This window comes from Micromys minutus, assembly GCF_963924665.1.
Source record: "Micromys minutus genome assembly, chromosome: 10".
NCBI classification, from domain to species: Eukaryota; Metazoa; Chordata; class Mammalia; order Rodentia; family Muridae; genus Micromys; species Micromys minutus.
The window spans coordinates 22,218,364-22,236,296 of record NC_137979.1 but is presented as its reverse complement, the minus strand read 5'-3'; the positions used below and the strand labels follow the sequence as shown (position 1 = coordinate 22,236,296).

General features: G+C 49.8%; 1 protein-coding gene across 8 annotated transcripts in view; it reads right to left on the bottom strand.

Moving 5' to 3' along the window:
• The window catches only part of MINK1 (misshapen like kinase 1), a 50,929-nt gene that overhangs the window by 4,446 nt on the left and 28,550 nt on the right, over positions 1-17,933 (bottom strand). The window contains exons 2-22 of one of the 8 annotated variants that reach the window (XM_080922334.1): positions 12,995-13,060; positions 11,098-11,154; positions 10,889-11,014; positions 8,628-8,738; positions 8,316-8,406; positions 7,762-7,892; positions 7,273-7,327; positions 7,049-7,127; positions 6,622-6,797; positions 6,304-6,373; positions 5,425-5,635; positions 3,288-3,404; positions 2,773-2,859; positions 2,348-2,566; positions 1,965-2,138; positions 1,513-1,776; positions 1,101-1,186; positions 828-938; positions 574-692; positions 271-359; positions 96-119 (exon numbers count right to left, since the gene is read on the bottom strand). In XM_080922334.1, the coding sequence (XP_080778460.1) occupies positions 96-119; positions 271-359; positions 574-692; positions 828-938; positions 1,101-1,186; positions 1,513-1,776; positions 1,965-2,138; positions 2,348-2,566; positions 2,773-2,859; positions 3,288-3,404; positions 5,425-5,635; positions 6,304-6,373; positions 6,622-6,797; positions 7,049-7,127; positions 7,273-7,327; positions 7,762-7,892; positions 8,316-8,406; positions 8,628-8,738; positions 10,889-11,014; positions 11,098-11,154; positions 12,995-13,060 (2,463 nt within the window). The remainder of the gene's footprint in view (positions 1-95; positions 120-270; positions 360-573; positions 693-827; positions 939-1,100; positions 1,187-1,512; positions 1,777-1,964; positions 2,139-2,347; positions 2,567-2,772; positions 2,860-3,287; positions 3,405-5,424; positions 5,636-6,303; positions 6,374-6,621; positions 6,798-7,048; positions 7,128-7,272; positions 7,328-7,761; positions 7,893-8,315; positions 8,407-8,627; positions 8,739-10,888; positions 11,015-11,097; positions 11,155-12,994; positions 13,061-17,933) is intronic. The other 7 variants (XM_080922335.1, XM_080922336.1, XM_080922338.1 and 4 more) reach the window with 7 other exon arrangements.

The following is a 17,933-nucleotide window of genomic DNA, read 5'->3' as shown; positions in this document are numbered from 1 at the left end:
AATGAGGGAGGCAGTAGGGCTTGGGCAAGGGTGCCTGCCAGTGGAGGTTCGGGCAGGGAACAAAGGACAGCTTCCCAGCAGCCCCTCTCACTAACCTCACCAATCGCTCGCTTATAGCTCTGGGAGGGATCCCAGAGGAGGGAAGGCAGCCAGGAGGAAGCAGGAGAGATGGTGAGAAAGGTTAGTAACAGAAGCTGTGCTGTGTAGGGTCTGTAGCTCCCCAGTCCTCTCACATCAGTGAGGGCTCCACACCCTGCCCAGATCACTTACTGCGGGCCGGCCTGGCCTTGAGCGGTGGTCTTCAGGCTTGGCTTTGTTCCCAGGGGAAAGCACTGGGGAGCTGTCCAGTTTTGTGGAGGCTGAGCATGGCGGGGTGGGAAAAAGAAAGTCACAGGTATCCACAGTATGGCCCCAGGCCCATGCCTTAGGCTGACCACGGACCCCAAACCCATCCACATCCTTCTTGTCCCTGTGGTGCTCTGGTCCTAAGCCACTAAAGGCTATAGACTCTGCTTTTGGTGTTGGTCAAGACAAAGCCAAGCCCCAGGAAGGCTTGGGTCTGGGCTGACATACCTCCCACACGGTTTCGGTTCCGCTCCAAGGAGCCAGCCTGAGGGAGGTGGCCATGGGAGGCCGGGAGGACACTGTCTGAGCGCTCCCAGCCAGGGTCACTCCTCCTGAGGTCAGGGTTACTGTGAAATGACAGAGTTCACATCAGAGATGTGCTCCTGTCCGTGAGTGTCAAGCTGCACTGCAGAAGGAGCCGTCACCAGGGAAGCAGGTGGCAGAAGTGAGAGGTGAGAGTAAGTGGGGGGCAACTCCATTACCTAGAGGCGTTGGGTGGGCCAGGGGGCTGAGCTGGGGGCCCAGGAGGCTTGGGGGTGCCTCGCTCTGCCCGCCTCTGCAGATAGATTTGCCAGGCGGAGTTGCTGCGAGGTCTGTGGAGGGAGCACAGGGTGCCGGGGCGGGTCGTGATAGCACAGGGAGGGGATGAGGTGCCTGGTTTGGGGTTTGCCCCACCCCTATGCAGATAACCTGGCAAAGTCCCTATATCTCTTACTCCCTAGGCTGCCACATGACCCCACCCTAGTGGTGTGTACCTGGCGCGGACAGCCTGAGCTGGCCGGGACCCTCCGGCCCCACTGGTGTTAAGGGCAGTGGCAATTGACGAGGTCCTCTGAGGAACCTGAGGAGAAAGAGCAGTTGACAAGCTCTGTCAGGCTGTGCAGACATGGCCCACACTCGATTCCACTGTCAATCTGAGGAATGTAGTCTTTAGTATTCACCAAGAAACAAACCAGTTCAGATAAGTTACTATGTCCAGGCTATGAAGCTAATGGCCACTGTGGGATAAGGGTAGCCCTCAGATTCCTGGCCATTTCACATTTCTCTAGTTACTTCTGTCATTCTACCCTCTGGACGCTGCCCCTTGCACACGGTGTCTCTGTGGCTGCCTTGCTTTCTTCCTCCCACTCTGAACTCCCATACTCTTGTTTTTAGGCTTATACTCACCTTGGGTGGAGCTTCATTATCAGGTCGGACCCAGGATGGAGGGTTTGGGCTAGGCCCAGGCCCTTCCGAGGTGGGGTCTGAATTCTGGCGGATGACAGCTCCTCGGGCACTGGGTGTGGCAGTGGGTGTGGGGACAGCAGCAGGGTCGGGGTCCTGGGAGGCTGGGAAGGCAGCCAGGTTTCGAGTGGGTTGGTCCTGCAGGGACTGGGATCGGGGTACAGGTGCTGCATATGGCTTCAGTGGGACCCGGTGTGCCACCAGGCTCTGCAGGGAGAGACCAGAAAGAGTGGGCCACTTGTTTTGTGGCACATCCTGCAAATTGGGGTCTGGGCTGAGAAGTTCCCTGTCCTATCAAAAGCTAAGGGGATCCCAAAGCCAGAGAAGTAGTGTGCAGGGGATGTGCTCTGTGTGCACAAAAGACAGCAGTGAATGCAAGTGGGATTTGGACTCACCTTATGTGGTCCTTCCTGAGGCTCCACAGGCCTCTGCATAGGAGGAGTTTGAGAGAGAGGTCCTGGGGGACTAGGAGAGGCCTGGGAGATGGGGGGCTCTGGCCCTACGCTGCTTGGCTTCGTCTTGGCCAAAGGAGAGTTCTGCTGTTTGTTCATCCGTGCTCTCTCTTCCACCTGCAATTCGAGCGAGGTGTCAGCAGGTCAGTGGCTGCTTCCCAGTCTCAACGTTCAGATCCTCACTTCCTCCAGACTCCAGCCCCACAGCCTCCGCTCCTTCCCCTCCTCAGTGCCCGTTACTATGGAGCAACCAGTCCTCACAACCTTCAGCCCTGGAGCACAGAGACTGGTAGGATGGGGTTTTAAGAGACGGGGAGGCAGCATACCTCTCGGGCCCATGCTGGCTTGTCAGCAGGATTAATGCCCCGGCCATAATGATACAGGGGCTTCCTGTCTCCAGGCAGGATCTGTTGCTGCTGCTGCTTCTGGAGCTGCTGCTGCTGTTGCTGCTGCTGCAGGGACTTGAGGTAGGCATGTTCCTGCTGCAGCTGTCTCTGGAGCCGCTCCGACTGCCGCTGCTCCTCCAGCTGCTTCCTCTTGTATTCCTGGGCCCAACGGTAGGGAGAGAGGGCTCAGCAGAGTGTGGCCATGTAAGTTAGAGCAGGCATGCCTTGCCTTTCCTCTACTGCCTAGACAGGAGCCGCTTCCCTGGTCTTGGGAAGCCCCTTTCCCTGATGTGTTCCCATCCCAGTGTGGGAGCAGCTCAGGATGGCTCAGGATGGCGTTCCCCGAGGACACTGAGGGCCGTTACCAGCAGCAAGGCCTGTTCCTGGAGCAGCTGTTGCTGAAGGATCTCGAGCTGTCGCTGCTCCTCCTCTAGCCTGTGACGGATATATTCCTGGGGGGGCGGGGCGGGGCGGGAGGGAGGGAGGGAGGGAGGCGGCAGGAGGGTGGCAGCAGCGGCGAAGGAAGGAAGGGATCAGCAGGGTGAGGATGAAGGGGACAGGGGGCAATGTGGCACAGATGGGAGTAAGAGGACACAGGGGATGAAGAGGGATCAGGTGGGAACATGAAGGACAGTGCCCCCGGGAGGAGACAGGGATGGGCAGAGATGGGGAATGAAGGCACAGAGACAAGAGGGCAGGGGGCAGGGTGGGGTTGAAGGGCAGGAGAAAACAGAGAAAGAGTGAAGCTAGAAAAGATAGGAATCTAGGGGCAGGGGAGCCAAAGGGACAGGGCACCGGGCGCAGGAAGGCAGGCGGCAGGAGCAGGGCGGGGCAGGGCGGGTGTGGAGGCGGGTGTATGTGTGTGCACTGGCGCCAATACCTGTTCCCGCTCTGCTTGCCGCCTCTCTTCCTCTCGCCGCAGGGCTTGCATGTCTTCCAACCGCCGCTGTTGCTCCTTCTCCTGCAGCTTTCGCTGTTCTCGCTCTCGCCGCTGTTGCTGTGGGGAGTGGGGTACATCTTGGGATCAGATCTAACGGACGCTAGTATAGCACAGCCTTGGGAGGGTTCCCTCCATGGAGAGGAGGGCAGCTTAGAGATGGTGGAGAGAAGGCTTCAACGTTTCCAAGCACACATCCCTAGCTCTGTGCCAGCACTCAGTTTGAAAAGTTTGAGTACATGGGGCTAGACAGAAACTGCTGCCCTTTGAGTGGGCTGAACAATACAATATTTTTTTTCTTTCCACTGCACTTGCTAGTTTTATGTCAACTTGACACAAGCCAGAGTGATTTTAGAGGAGGGAACCTTAATTGAGAAAATGCCCCCATGAGATTAGTGGTGCATTTTCTTGACGGAAGATTGACATGGGAGCGGCTCGCCCACTGTGGGCTGTCCCACCCTGGACTGGTAGTCCAGGGTGCTATAAGAAAACAGGACAAGCAAGCTATGAGGAGCAAGTCTGTGAGCCATGTTTCTCCAAGTTGCTTTTGATCATGGTGCATTATCGTAGCGGCTGAAAGTCTAAGATGCAAACATGCTAACATGTTCTGATACTTGCATCCCAAGCCTTTGTGCCTTTAACACTGAGATGGATGTCAGTGTCAACCTTTGGCCAACAGGGGGCACCAAGTGCCCATGCACGGAAAAGCAACCTTTGGATTTATGACACCACCTTCACATATCAGTAACCTAGAAAGCACAAGACATTCCAAACAACAGAAACAACAAAATAGTCAAGACCAAGTGTCTGGACCCGCACACACACAGAAGAACTCTTCCATGGTGAGGCTGCTGGCCAGGCCTCTTTCAAATCCTACCACTTCTATTACAACAGCTTAGCTTTCCAAAGTCAAACTTTCTTGCAAATTCCTTCTAATTCAGAGAGAACAGAACTTACTCCAAGGAGCAGAAGATAGTGTAGATGCCGGAGCCACTGCCTCCTAGACAGGTTTTTATTGCTTAGTTATAGATTTTGGAAAAAACAAACAAACAAACAAACAAAACCCCCCACAAAGTCCAGATTTCTCATTCTCCATTATGTACCAACAATAAGTACAGTTAAACTCTACCTGAGGGGGAGGGGGATGGAGCAAGATAGGGTAAAGGGATAACATTTCAAGTGTAAATACAGAGTATCTAATAAAAAAGAAAAGACAGACTCAACCACTATGCTGTATTCCTAGTCCCCAACCTTTTTTTTTTTTCCCTTAAACTCATCAGATTGAGCACAAACTTGCTAAGTAGCTGAGGCTGACTAGAACATCTCATCTTCTACCCTCCTCTTTCAGAGTGCTGGGATTACAAGTATGTACTACTGCAATCAGTTTTATACAGTGCACAGAAATCAGGGGTTTAGGAATGTTAGCAAACCCTTAATCAACTGAGCCACACTCACAGCTTTTTGGTTGTTTTGTGGTTTTTTTCCTTTGGTCTTGAGACTAGGCTTGTCTGGAATTTTTCATCTTCCTGCCTCTACCTCCCAAATGCTAAGAGTACAGGAGAAAGCTACCAGACCTAGCTGTGTTATTTTAGTGAGTAATATAACAAATAGAAAACTATACTTAAACACAAGATTCTCTTCAATTAAAAATGAATTCCCTCTACCAACCTTTTAATTAGGCCAAAATAGGAAGGCTATACTTTATAAGAAAAAAAATCAAAATTATCAGGAGTACAGCAGGTTTTCTCAGCCTTTCTGTTTGGAGCAGATCAGCTGCACCAACATACGTACGCAGACCTGCAGCCAGCCCAGACGGAGGCCTCTGGAGCTGGAGAAGCCCAGAGTGGAAGTATAAGCGTTCTCAACAGTGACAGCTGTTGCTTTCCAGAAGGGCTCTGCTCTGACAGGATGCCAATGGCACAAGCATCCAAACAGGGCCAGGGAGGGAGCCAGGACATGGAGACTGAGCCTCTAACAGCAGTGGGGTCTGATAAGAGCTAGGCAAGTCTGTCTCATTCTGCTCTTCCTCTCGCCCTGGTCGGCAGCCAGTGTCTTCTTAACGCACAGGATGGGGACCCACCTCCTCCACACGTCGCCGCTCCTCCTTCTGCTCCTCTATGCGACGCTGCCGCTGGTGCAGCAGGTGTTTAATGTGTGCCTCAGGGTCCCGCTGCTGCTGCTGCTGTAGCTGCTGTTGCTGCTTTAAAGCCTCAGAGTTGCTCTTATTTTCCTGCTGGAGTCTGAGGAACTCTCGGCGGAGTGTGGACTCCCCAGGCACATTCATGATGGAGCTGGATGAGTGGCACAAACGCATACCGAGGTCAGAGCATGCTGGTGGTCCTCATCCCTGGGCAGCGTGCCAAGTGGACACCTCCAACCATACCAGCCCTCCTGCCAATGGCCAATCCCAAATGGGGCAGGAACTCTGTCTTCTGTTTTGAGACAGGGCCTGAATTATGTAGCCCAGACTGGTCTGGAACTTGCTCTCCTCCTGTTTCAGGCCCCCAAGTGCAAGGATTAGATAAGCATCATCACCCTTGGCGTCTGCCCAGAGTCTGGTGCTGTTTTAAAGATTCTAGACTGTACCTTTGTCAGCCCTAAGACACCCTCCTCATCATGACTCATCTACTTCACTCTTTGTCCTGTTATTGTGTGTGCCTGCACATTTCTAAGTGATACGTGTGTGCATGTCTAAGTACATCACAGCATGCCAGTGGAGGTCAGGACACCTTGGAAGAATTCTCTCCTCTCAACATGTGGGTCCTGGAAACTAGACTCCAGTCACCAAGCTTGGGCAGGTGCCTTTACTTGTTGAGCCAACTCACCAGCCTAGAGACTCAGTTTAGGGTTAGCTTCTGTCACTATGTGCCATTACCTGAGAACCCCCAAAGCTAAGGATCACTGTTGTTCCTCCAGATAATACAGACCCCGACCTCCCAGCTCTACTTGCCAAACCCACCTTGGCTCGCCTTCCTCTCCATGGCTGTCGTCTTCCTCCTCACTGCCACTGTACTCATACTCTGTCTCCTCTGCAAAGGAGACCATAGATGCTTTCCCACTGGACACAATCCCAGCCTCCACCCTGGGCAGGGAGACCTCAGCTGGGAATGTCTATGTGCACAGCCCAACCCTGGAGCTGCAAGTTTGGGAAAGGATTTCTTGGGCAGGGAGACCAGAGTAAGAGAGGGTGCAAAGGCAAGCCCAAAGACCTCATGGCTAGAAAGGGGACAGGGCAGCGGCATCACCCAAATCCTCTGCTTCCCACCCATCCACTGACCTTTCTCACCCCGCTTCTTCCGGGAACGGTCAATGTGGTCCTTGAGTTGGATGCGGACCTGCCGCTCTGTGGGCTGGTCTCGGATGAAGGGAAATTTGAGTAACTGTTCAGTTGGTGGGCGGCTCAGGTAAGTCTTGATGAGACACGTGTCAATGAAGTCAGTGAATTTCTTAGACCTAGAAACAGTGGTGGCTCACACTGGGAGGTCCCCTTTGGAAGGGGAAGTCATAGGAAGAAGATGGTGGACCACTCATCTCTAAACTGTCTTTTCTCTTCCGGCTTCTCCAAAGCCCAATCCCAGTTGCTACCTGCAGTCCCCACACCTCTTCCACAGTGTACACCAAAGCCTAGACACAGGAAGTATTAAGATGAGGGCAGCCCTACCTAGAAACCTTCCTTGCCAGACTGAAAACACTCAAAGACATACCATTTCTTTGACTTGAGCCTGGGGGGAGGGTTCCGAGGGATGAGGAAGAGAGCCCGCATAGGGTGCATGTCACACAGAGCTGGGACACAGGAGAGACACCATCAATCTTTGCCATATTTAGAATCCCTCCTTTACACATGACCTCTGAAGCCCTCCTCCTCCCTGCAGCCACTCCTTTGCCATCCCTTCTGTCCCATCCTACCCGAGGCAAACTCAGCACTTACGGGGGGCTCCCTCTGCCATTTCAATGGCTGTGATTCCTAGAGACCAAATGTCACTCTAAAAGAAGGGAAAGAAGGGACAGGTATAAATGTTCCTGACAGTACTGCATAGTAGCTTCCTTCACCCAGGACCCCGCACATCTTCCTGACAGCATTACATACTAGCATCCCATACAAACCTACCAAATTCCCTTCCTACAAATCATTCCACCTTTCAATATAAACATTTCCTGTTGTAAAATGTTAGGTTTTTAGTTTAGTTCATTTGTAATAGGATATTGCTAGAAAGTCCTGGAGGGCTTCAAGCTGTGGTCCTCCAGTTTTTAGCTACCCAGGTCTGGCTACATGCCATAAAGTTTCTCTATTCATTGCTCACATGCCACTTCCCTCACCTGGTTTATGCCCCCAAACTTTTACCGATCTGTCCCCCCTAGGTCCTTCTTACCCCGGAGCCGCGGGGCTCTCACAGTGCTCCCACTCCCCTCGTCATACCCTGTAGTCATAGGTGGCATCAGGGTTCTCGTCACAGGCAATGACTTCTGGAGCCATCCAGTACGGGGTCCCAATGAAAGTGTTCCGCCTGCCCACAGTGCGGTCCAGCTGAGCACTCACCCCAAAATCCACTGTAAACGTGAGAAAGGGGTCAGCAGGAAAAGTCCCCGGTGTTCTGCTCCATCCCACCCCGTATTCTCATGCACCTGGTCTGAAACATGAGGTCCAGACCACAAAACTGCACATTTTCTCCTACTCTTTAAGGTCTTGAAGAACCTGACCCAATCTTCCTGGATCTTGGGGCTCAAAGGACAGCATCCAGGGAGGAAAGAACTTAAAACCCTATCTCCCACAGAAGGATGCTGACACATCCTTTTGTGTCAGAGCCTTTTGTGGGGTAGCAGGCATAAAGCTCTCAAGATTTTCAGCAGGAGGCTGATGAGGACAGGGAATAGGGTTCCTCAGCACACACACAACAGGACTAAGCCAGACATCTGAGGAAAGGGACCTTGTTCTGTCTTGACAGTGACGAAGCCTCAGGAGGACCACAGTACCTAGCTTGACTTCAGCATTCTCTGTCAGCAGCACATTTTGTCCCTTGATATCTCGGTGGATCACCTTGTGGGCATGGAGATGGGCAAGACCCTGGGACAAAAGCGGGAAATCAGCTGTAGTGTTGGAGTGGGTGGGAAAGAGCAGAAGGTGTAAAGAGACGGAGAGGAGGTCAGCTATTAGTTCAGACAGCGTGAGACTGAGGTACAGACATATCCCGAGTATAGGCAGAGCCGTCCTGGGTGTGTGTGGGTGCGTGGAGAATGCATCAGAGCAGTGGTGGGAGAAAGGGTGGGAAGGGGCTCCGAGCTCACCCTGAGAATCTCCCTGCAGATGTAAGCAATGCAATCCTCTTTCAGTGCGTTCCCTTTTGTGTTCTTTACCAGGTCAGTCACTGAACCAGCACCGCAGAACTCCATCACCAGCTATGGTCCCGGGTCCAAAGTAACAATTGGGAAGAAAAATATCTGTCAGTCAAGGCTCTGACTTGCCCCCAACCAGACTCCTGAAGGACCAGAGGCCTGGGAACCAGACTGTGTGAGTCAGGTAGCAGGGGCTAGATGATCCCTCAGAAGCCTTAGGACTTCCCTAAGGTCACAGAGGAGGCACGCTCTTGGAAAAGAACTGGCAGTATGAAGAATCTGCCACTGTCAGCAATGATACAGGCTATCAGTTTCCTTCAAGTGTCCAGTGCTTTAATCACACTGTCCCAGACTCCCAAACTGACTCAGAACTACTGCTCAAGAGCAGAGGCTGGCAAGGACAGGTGCCAAAGAATGTTGTTTTGTTTGTGGGTTTTGCTTTTTAAAAGCTTTTTGGTTTTGTTTTGAAATAGGGTCTCACCATGTAGCTCTAGCTGGAACTCACAAATAGACAAGGGTGGCCCTGAACTCAAGAGATACATCTGCCTCTGCCTTTCGAGTGCTGGAACTAAAGGCATGTGCCAGCACCATCCGGCTTCTGTAAGTTAACTTTTGTGTATACTTGGGGTGTTAGGGATTGCATTCAAGGTACTGGGTGAGCATCTACCAGTGAGCTACACTCAGCCCGAATCAATGGATAATATGTGTGTGAGCAACGGGGGGGGGGGGCCCTCTAGCAAACAGGCTACACTAGCTGGTCCCAGTCTCACCATCACTAGGTACAAACATCTACTGCCAAGATCAGCTATTTATGTGTTCTTAGGATCCAAGCTCATGTTCCCACACTTGAAGGCAACTGATCTATCTCCTCTGCCTGTGTCCACTATGTTTAATGATTAGGGGGAAACCCCAAAGAATAATGTTTGTGACAAACGAGAATAGGAAATGTTAATAACCTAAATATAAGTTTGAGATGCACACACTCATTTTCAGGTCTGTTTGAGTGGGGGTCTTCCCAGAGCCTTACACGAGAGTGCTGGGACTAGGTGTGAGCCGCTCTGCTAGGTTAGCCCTGGCTGTTTACGTGCTCTCTATTGCTTTCAGGGTGTGGGCAGAGTGAGTAGTGATAACAGCAAATGTGACCATGTGACTAAAGCACTCACTATTTGGACCTTTTCAGAAATAGCTCAACACCTTTGACTCAAATAAGATGGGGCTGAGATTGCTAGGGAAGCTCGTGGGGTCCCACTCAGTGTGTTGCTGGAGAGAACTCAGAAGCAATTTCTTCCAACTGTTTTCACTAAAGTTGACATCTAACTTAGTAAGAGGCTGGTTGGGACTGGTATATTTGCTATGTAATTAAAGTAATTGCCATGTGTTCCACCACTGGGACAACAGAACACAGTGGGTGGAGTAGTGGCCCAGTACCCCATAGTTAACAAGGGAGCGTTTGCCTACTATCGCCGAGCTCCCAGTCCTTAGTGGTCTTCCACTATACACAATTTGGTGTGTGATATGTGTCCCCCAAAAATCCTTGGGACCACTGAGGCTGCAACCATGTCTCGTGCTCATCTTTGCAGGTTATTCAGAAGATGCTTACTGAATATATAAAATCTAGTGTGCTTACAGGGGGTGAGACCTGGCATGGGGTCCCAATAGTCACAATGATGCCCCTAACCGCTCTTCCCTCAAGTATGGGTCCAGTACCACAAAGGGTGAAGCTGGAAACTCAGTGGCACTAATGTCCAAGCTAGGGAGAGAATGGCTCTTAGGTATTTTCTGGGTCAGGAGGTATCTGGGTAGGCTTTGGTTCAAACCATCATCCAGAAGAGCTATGTGCTGCCAGGAAGCCTGTTGCTTCCCACAGATACTTTGATTCTATGGCTTTCCCAATATTGTACTCAAAGGCACAAGAACTTATAGACTAAGCTTCCCCCACCCTCATCGCTGTCTTCTGACCATGGCCAAGATTCTAATTACTTACTGATTAAGAAGTGCTTGCTGTCTAGCTAGACTAAACTGGGGGATGGAGGAGCCAAACACTAGGATCACTAGACACACAAGAGGACAAGACACTGGGTATACAAGACTAAATGAAGAGTTCCGTGAGTCATGAGGTTCCTTTAGATCCACAATGAAGGCAAGGCTGTCAAAACAGATACAACAGATGTTGCCTTGTCCACATGAGGAGGGGCAGGAAGGACACTTCTTACCCAGAGCTGGTCATCGTTCCCAGGAGGGCTCTTCTTGATAAAGGCCCCATAGTAGGTGGCAATATTTCTATGGTGAGAATACTTCTTTAACATGTTGATTTCCTGTTTGATTTCTTCCTCCTCATCCTAGGCAAACAGGGAGTTGAGACCTGAGCTCCTACAGACCCTTTTTTGACGCCAGCCCCATCCTTCCCAGCTCCATTTCCTACCTCTGTGACATCCATGACCTTAATGGCAGCCAGCTGCCCAGTCTTGACATGCCGCCCCTGCAAGACAGTTCAGTATGGAGGGTGTAGAGGGTTCTGGGTATATGCTCACTTAGTAAAATAAGGAAGAGGAATTGATTTTGGGAAAAGCCATGTCTCTCAGTGTTTTTCTATCTTAGAATATGTCCTTCATGTGGCTAGATGCCTCTCTTTACAAAGAAGGCAGACGGGGAGCCTCCTGAGCCATCATAGCTCGGTAGAACTGCTCAGACACTTCTAAGCAAAAAAGATAAAGTTCCACAAAGATGAAGGCTCCCTTATACAACACCTGAGGTGCAGGACAGATGCACTGTAAAGTTCCTTCCTCCCTGGTGGGGATTTTCACCAGACTGAAAGTTAGAGTAAGGAAACTTCTCCTGATGAAGGCTAGAAAGGAGCTAATTCTTTTCTTCATCTACGTAAAGTAAAATGTCTGGTGCTTTTCTGGCTCAGCCACTCTAGACAGGAGTCCTTTCCCTGGATCAATCTTATATCCAAGGTGTTTTATGTTATCAGAGAAATTATAGCCACACTGCTGAGTTTAGGCAAACAAAGGAGCCGGCTGACGTGTGCCACATCTCACTAGTATGTGTGCTGTGCCACAGCCTCTCTGCCTCAATTCCTACCCCACCCTCCTACCCTCCTGAGATCCTTTGTTAAGAACCACCAATGGGGGGCTGGAGAGGTGGCTCAGCAGCTAAGAGCACTGACTGCTCTCCGGAGGTCCTGAGTTCAATTCCTAGCACCCACATGGTGGCTCACAACAATCAGTAATGGGATCTGGTTCTCTCTTCTGGAAAGTCCCACGCTTCCTGAGAATTGTTCCTGAGTCTTGTCTTCCACAGCCTCCACAAACTCATACACAGAGAAGCACAGCCATGTGGATGGACAGGACTCAGCAAGAGCTGTGTACTGTCTGTTCCCCGCAGCTCATGCTTATGAAGGGAAAGGGGTAGGTGAAAGGCTAGTAGTCCCAGTGACCAGGAGACCCAAACAGGCAGGGGCATCTGCAAAGACGTCAAGAGCTGTCCTAAGATGAGGAAGCAGACAAAATGTTCCTGGGGGCAGCATCCACCTAATCCTAATCCCCCTCACCGCTGTGGCCACTTTATGTAGAGGCGGAGGCCTGGCTACTTGAGAGGGCTAAGCTGGCCAAGCTGAAAAAAACTAATTGGAGGCAGAGGAAATGCCACTTCTGTGGGGAGGAGAAGCAGCTCAAAAGCAGGATTGGGTTCTGCTGGTTCCCTGATGTAGGAGGTCAACAAAGCCACTTCCTCTCCACCAGTGAGGTCCCATCAACCCCAAGTCTCCTTGTAAGCTCTGTAGGTGCCAACCCACAATTCTGACATAATCTGTGAATTTCCAGGTGAGCCCTGACACCTATGTCTCCACGTGCTCTTCCTGCTTCCTATCCACAACCACCAGCTGCAGACTGGTTCCTGCCACACCCCAAAGTACTTCTTTTTTTTTTTTCTTAAGATTTTATTTTTTTTATTATATGAGTACACTGCAGACTTTAGACACACCAGAATTGGGCATCAGATCCCATTACAGATGGTTGAGTCACCATGTGGTTGCTGGGAGTTGAACTCAGGACCTCTAGAAGAGCAGTCAGTGCTCCTAACCACTGAGCCATCTCTCCAGCCCCCTCCCCCAAGTACTTCTACACTCAGAGATGTCTTCCTCCCCCTTCTTTCTGTTGCCATTTTCTGTGGTTTGTGCTTTCCTCCTTCTCTGAGGGATCCCCAGCCTCTGTCATCTCCTGTAGCTTTCCTCAGATTGCCAGACCTGGGACTCACCTTCCTCCATCCCTCTAGAGTGGCCCACAGGTTTGAAGGTTGTATTTTTTGTCCCTGCTCACCTTGTACACCTGTCCATAGGTTCCATTGCCAACCACCTCCACCAGCTCAAAGATTCCTGCAGGGTCCTGGGAGGAGGGAGAAGAAAGAGCAAGATGTCATCACTTCAGCAAGGGCTGTGATGCTGGAGGGAAGAAGGTGTCATGCAGGATACAAGGGACAGAGAATACTATCACTTAAGGGATTATAGAGAGCCCTGAAAGTTAGATGGGTTTTCCCTGGATAGTTCAGAGTTAATTCTATTCTAGAGTCAGGAGGGAACATGGAAGTCTGAGCCTAGGTGACTTTTCAAAGACACGCTCTTGATTTGTAACTCACTGATCTATCTGTGTATCTGTGTTGCTCACTGCAAGTGAGAGTGCCCAAGGTCATACCCTGGGCTGGACTAAACTTTCAGTGAGGTAATGCCCACAACACACCAACACCCAGGCTGGCAGTGTGTGCCAATAAGAGTTTAGTATTATTGCTATTGATTTAAAGGCAGAGAGGAGGCCTGGTTCCAATTCCCAGCACCTGCATGGCAGCTCACAACTGTCTGTAACTCTAGTTTCAGATACCCTCCAATGCCCTCACCTTAAAACAGATATACATGCAGGCAAAACAACATACATAAAATAAAAATTTTTAAATGGGCGTGGGGGAAAGAGAAGAGCCAGGGGACAGAAGGCACCATCCTTTGGTCTCCCCTCCCTAGTCCTCTTAAAATAAGGGTCTCTGGTAAGACATGAAGTGTTTGGGACATGTGAAGGATCCTCCACTAAAGGAGAGAGAAAGGGCCTGTCATTGCTGGACTGAACTCTGCCCTTCCTCCTTTTCCGAGCCACGCAGTGCCAGGAGAAAGCCCATAGGGCAAACAAAGCTTCTAAAGATCCCCTCCTCCTGCTGCCTCACAGCAGGCAGCCTGGTCTCACAGGCACATCTGCCACCCTACCCTAAGGCCACCACCCAAACCTTCCATGCAGGACTGTTTCCCACCCCAAACTGAGAGTGTGGCTGCAAGCTGAAGAGACTGGCCCCTGGCACCATTCTGCAGAGAGCAGGTCTGGCCTGATTCCTGCAGAGACCAAGGACACCCATGTTCTGTCAGCTCTCCAGGCAACGTCAAGTTTCAGTGCTGAACATCCTAACGGTATAGAACCTAAACGTTCCCCTCCCTGATTTTAAGAGCCATATACGATTTCTGAAAATTAAAACATCCTGTTGTGCTGAAGAAATCTACAGGGACAGGGTCTGGGCACAAAGACCACGAGACCCCCCCCACCCAGTTTTTTTTTTTTTTTTAGGAAATGTGTAGTGCACTTTGTCCATTTTCTCAGAGAGGAAGTGGAAGGCAAAAATATGCCCTGGTTCCCTCACAGCAGAGATCACAAGGCATTGTGATTACATATTTATTTGCTGGGAAACTCCCTGGAGGAAGTGGCTGAATTCTCCTTGTTTTCCAAATCTGTCCAGCATCCCAATGGACCTGGCACTCAGCAGCATGAAGCCTGTACCCCATCCTCCCCAAGAGAACCTCGCAGCCGTGAAGGAGCCTCCTCCCACCCTTGATTATAGATCATTTTACTTTCGCTGGTGACAAGAAAAGAGTGCGTGTGTGACAAGGAGCATCAGTGCTCGTTGTCCGCCTGGTTTGACACAGGATCTCTTGCTCACTGCTGAGTAAGTCAGAGTAACTGACTCACCACAGAGAGCGTGTGGAGGGGGGACAACTTGTAGCAGAACTCGGGTCATCGCGCTTGATGGCAAGCAGCTTTTCCTGATGTTTCTGTGCTAAACATCCTAACTGTATGTAACCCAGAACTCCAATAGTGAGCCAATATAGGATTTCTGAAGATAAAAACACCCAGTTGTACTGAAGGAATCTCACAAGACCAATCTGTAAAAAAAAAAAAAAAAAATCTTTAACAAGTCTAAAAAACAATAGAACTCAAAAGAAGGGAGCACTGTTGCCATCAGTTGGGGATGGAGGCAAATAAAGTCTGCCTGAACCTAAGAGCTACAAGGAACATGAAGTCATATTGTCTAGCTGTAGCTCTAGATGTGGAGGGCCAATGAGAACACAGTCCCTTGAGGATCTTCCTGAAAAAAATGAGCTCATCCATCCTTAGTCTTCTAATACTGACTTTAGAGAGGTCTTTTCTTGAATCCAACTTTAATTCTTTCAGCCAAGGGAGACAGGAAAAAAGACAGATGGGCATGATTTTTCTGAGTAAGATGGCTTGCTAAAGGCTAGAGTAATATGCCATCTTAAGCTCAATTTACCACAACTCTAATTCAGAATGTTCAACTGACTCAAAAGAAGACAAAACTTCAGAGTTTTGGAGGCTGGGTAAGTTTCCAACCACAGATAAGAAAAGGAATAAAGAGCCAGCATGCCCTGCTGAGGAGCAGTGTGTGGTGAAGACGCTAAGTTTGAGAAGTCAGGAAGCGTGGGAGCACACGTCTGTCAAGCAGTGCAAAACAGAGACACTTGGGAGTGAAAGCTGGTGACAAAGTATAAAGAGAAAGAGCATAGAAAAGTAGGACAAAAGAAGCCAAGGCTGCTCTGAGGAACTCAGGACAGACACCAGAGGATGAGTGACCATGAAGGACAAAGTGGCAAGACAGAGCAGTCAAAACACTGCAGAGACCCCAATGGCCTTAGCCTCTAAATGACCAGTGAGAAGCTTCAAGGGAGCTGCACTTGTGGGAGCGGAAAGCCAAGAGTGGGGGCTGGAGGAAATGGGAGGGTTGAGGAAGTCAGGGCTAGGGGAGCACCCTCCCAGTAACAGCCTGAGAGCGGAAGAAGGAAATCAGATGACACCTAGAAAAGGCCATGGGTCAGACAAGTTTCTCAGAGTAGGCAGATCTCTCATGCCCGTGGATGGGAAAAAGACAAAAGGGGAGATAAAAAGAATTGAGTTTAAGTGACATTTTGTGTGTGTATAGATCTGTCAGGCTTTGCTGTTGTGGCTACGGTGTCTCTGGTATTTGTCAGGTAGATGTTTCACCTCTTGAGTGATATTCCCGGTTCAGGCATATGTAAATTTTTATTTCTAAGTAAGTAAACTATGGTTCTTTGCTTTGTAGTAGTGGCAAAACCCAATGGTGCCCAATCCTCTCCCTGCATACCAAATGGTTCAGAGTACTCAGGTACCCAAGAACTTAGGTTCAGTGTGTACACTGGTTACACAACACATGTAAGCCTTCAGATCTCTCTGTCCTTAGCGACCCTCTTCAAAGGTCAGGAGACTCTATGGGGGCTGCAGTGCTCCTAAAACCCTCAGGCGGCCTGAGCTGGTGCCATGTAAGCAGCGCTGTAGTCTGAGGAGGAAAGGACACTAAAGACCTGGGGAAGGGGTAAATCCTGAGATCTGCTGAAGTCAAGATGGCTAAGCAGGAAAAGATGTGCCTTTTGCCCACATAGACATGGAAAAAGACCGTCTTCACAAACTTGTCCTCTGACCTTCACAACGCACACCATACTCATACACAAATAGTAAATGCATACTTTCTTAAAAGATGAGGGACTCGGGAGATGGCTCACTAAGAGAGTTAAGAATACTAGCTGCTCCTAGAACTGAGTTGAGTTCAGGTCCCAGCACCCATATGGTGGCTCACAACCATTTTAAACTCCAGTTCCAGGTGGGGTCCAATGTCCTTCTTCTGGCCTCTGAGGGTTCCTATCTGCACCTGCAAGTGGAACATGTAAAACACACCACACCCACACAGATACACACACACACACACACACACACACACACACACACACACACACACACCCCCCTTTGAAAAAACAATAGAAAGGAAGATAAGAAAGTTCAGCAATACTCAGTGGCCTTGACAGTGAAGGAGCTGTGGAAGTTGTCTCCTGTTAAGAGTGTGGACCTACAAATGGCGTATACATCTCTAGCCTCAGCTACCTGGGAGACCATGGCAGGAAGATGAGTCAGAAACTAGCCTGAGTAATATATATCCCCAGATAAAGTAGCAAGTAAAAAGCTAAGCAGAAGTGTAGTCCAGTTGGTAAAGAGCACACCAGGTATGACCCCCAGCACTGCACACACACAGTACAGTGATACACACCTGCCATCCAAGCACCTAGTAGTGGTGCCAGGAAGATCTTAAGTTCAAGGTTATCATAGCTACATAGTGAGTTTGGAGCTAACTGGAACACAATAAATGACCCTGTCTTTAGGAGGTTTGGTCTGTTGCTATGTACTGTAATGCTAAACTCTGTACCTGAAGGCCTACCAGTGAATTCTCAAATTAACTAGATGGGATTTCAGTTACTTGGTTGGGGGTGGAGAGCAGAGAAGGAGGAATAAGGAGGAGGAGAGAAGAGAAAGTGCCACAGGAAGTGATGTACCACGAGCACATGGCCAGGAGAAACAGCAAGTATTTGGGAACACTTTTGGGGAAACAGCCAGGTCAGCAGCTGGTAAAGTAGATTAGGGGTTACCCACCTGTGCTGTCAAGGCCAACTAAAATAACCACAGTCTGAGTCTCATTTATATGTAAGCTAGTCAGAGATAAGCTTAAATCTGTTCTGCTACATGTCTCAAAATGGCATGAGACGCCTAGAGAAATGGTTCAGTATTTGCTGCATAATAATAAATTAGCTATTTAGTACCCACAAAATAAATAGATAGATAGATAGATAGATGGATGGATGGATGGATGGATTGATATAGATGGATGGATGGATGGACTGATGGATGGATATAGATGAATGGATGGATATAGATGGATGGATGGATATAGATGGATATAGATGGATGGATGGATGGATGGATGGATGGATAGATAGACAGACAGATTTTTTTTTTTAAACCTGGGGAGTGGTATTCTTGGTGGCTATCCAGTCTAGCCAACAAGTGAGTCCCACGTTTAGGAAGTGACTGTCTCACAAAGTGAGGTGGCGAGATACAGATAACAGCTGTGATGTTAATGTTTCCCATG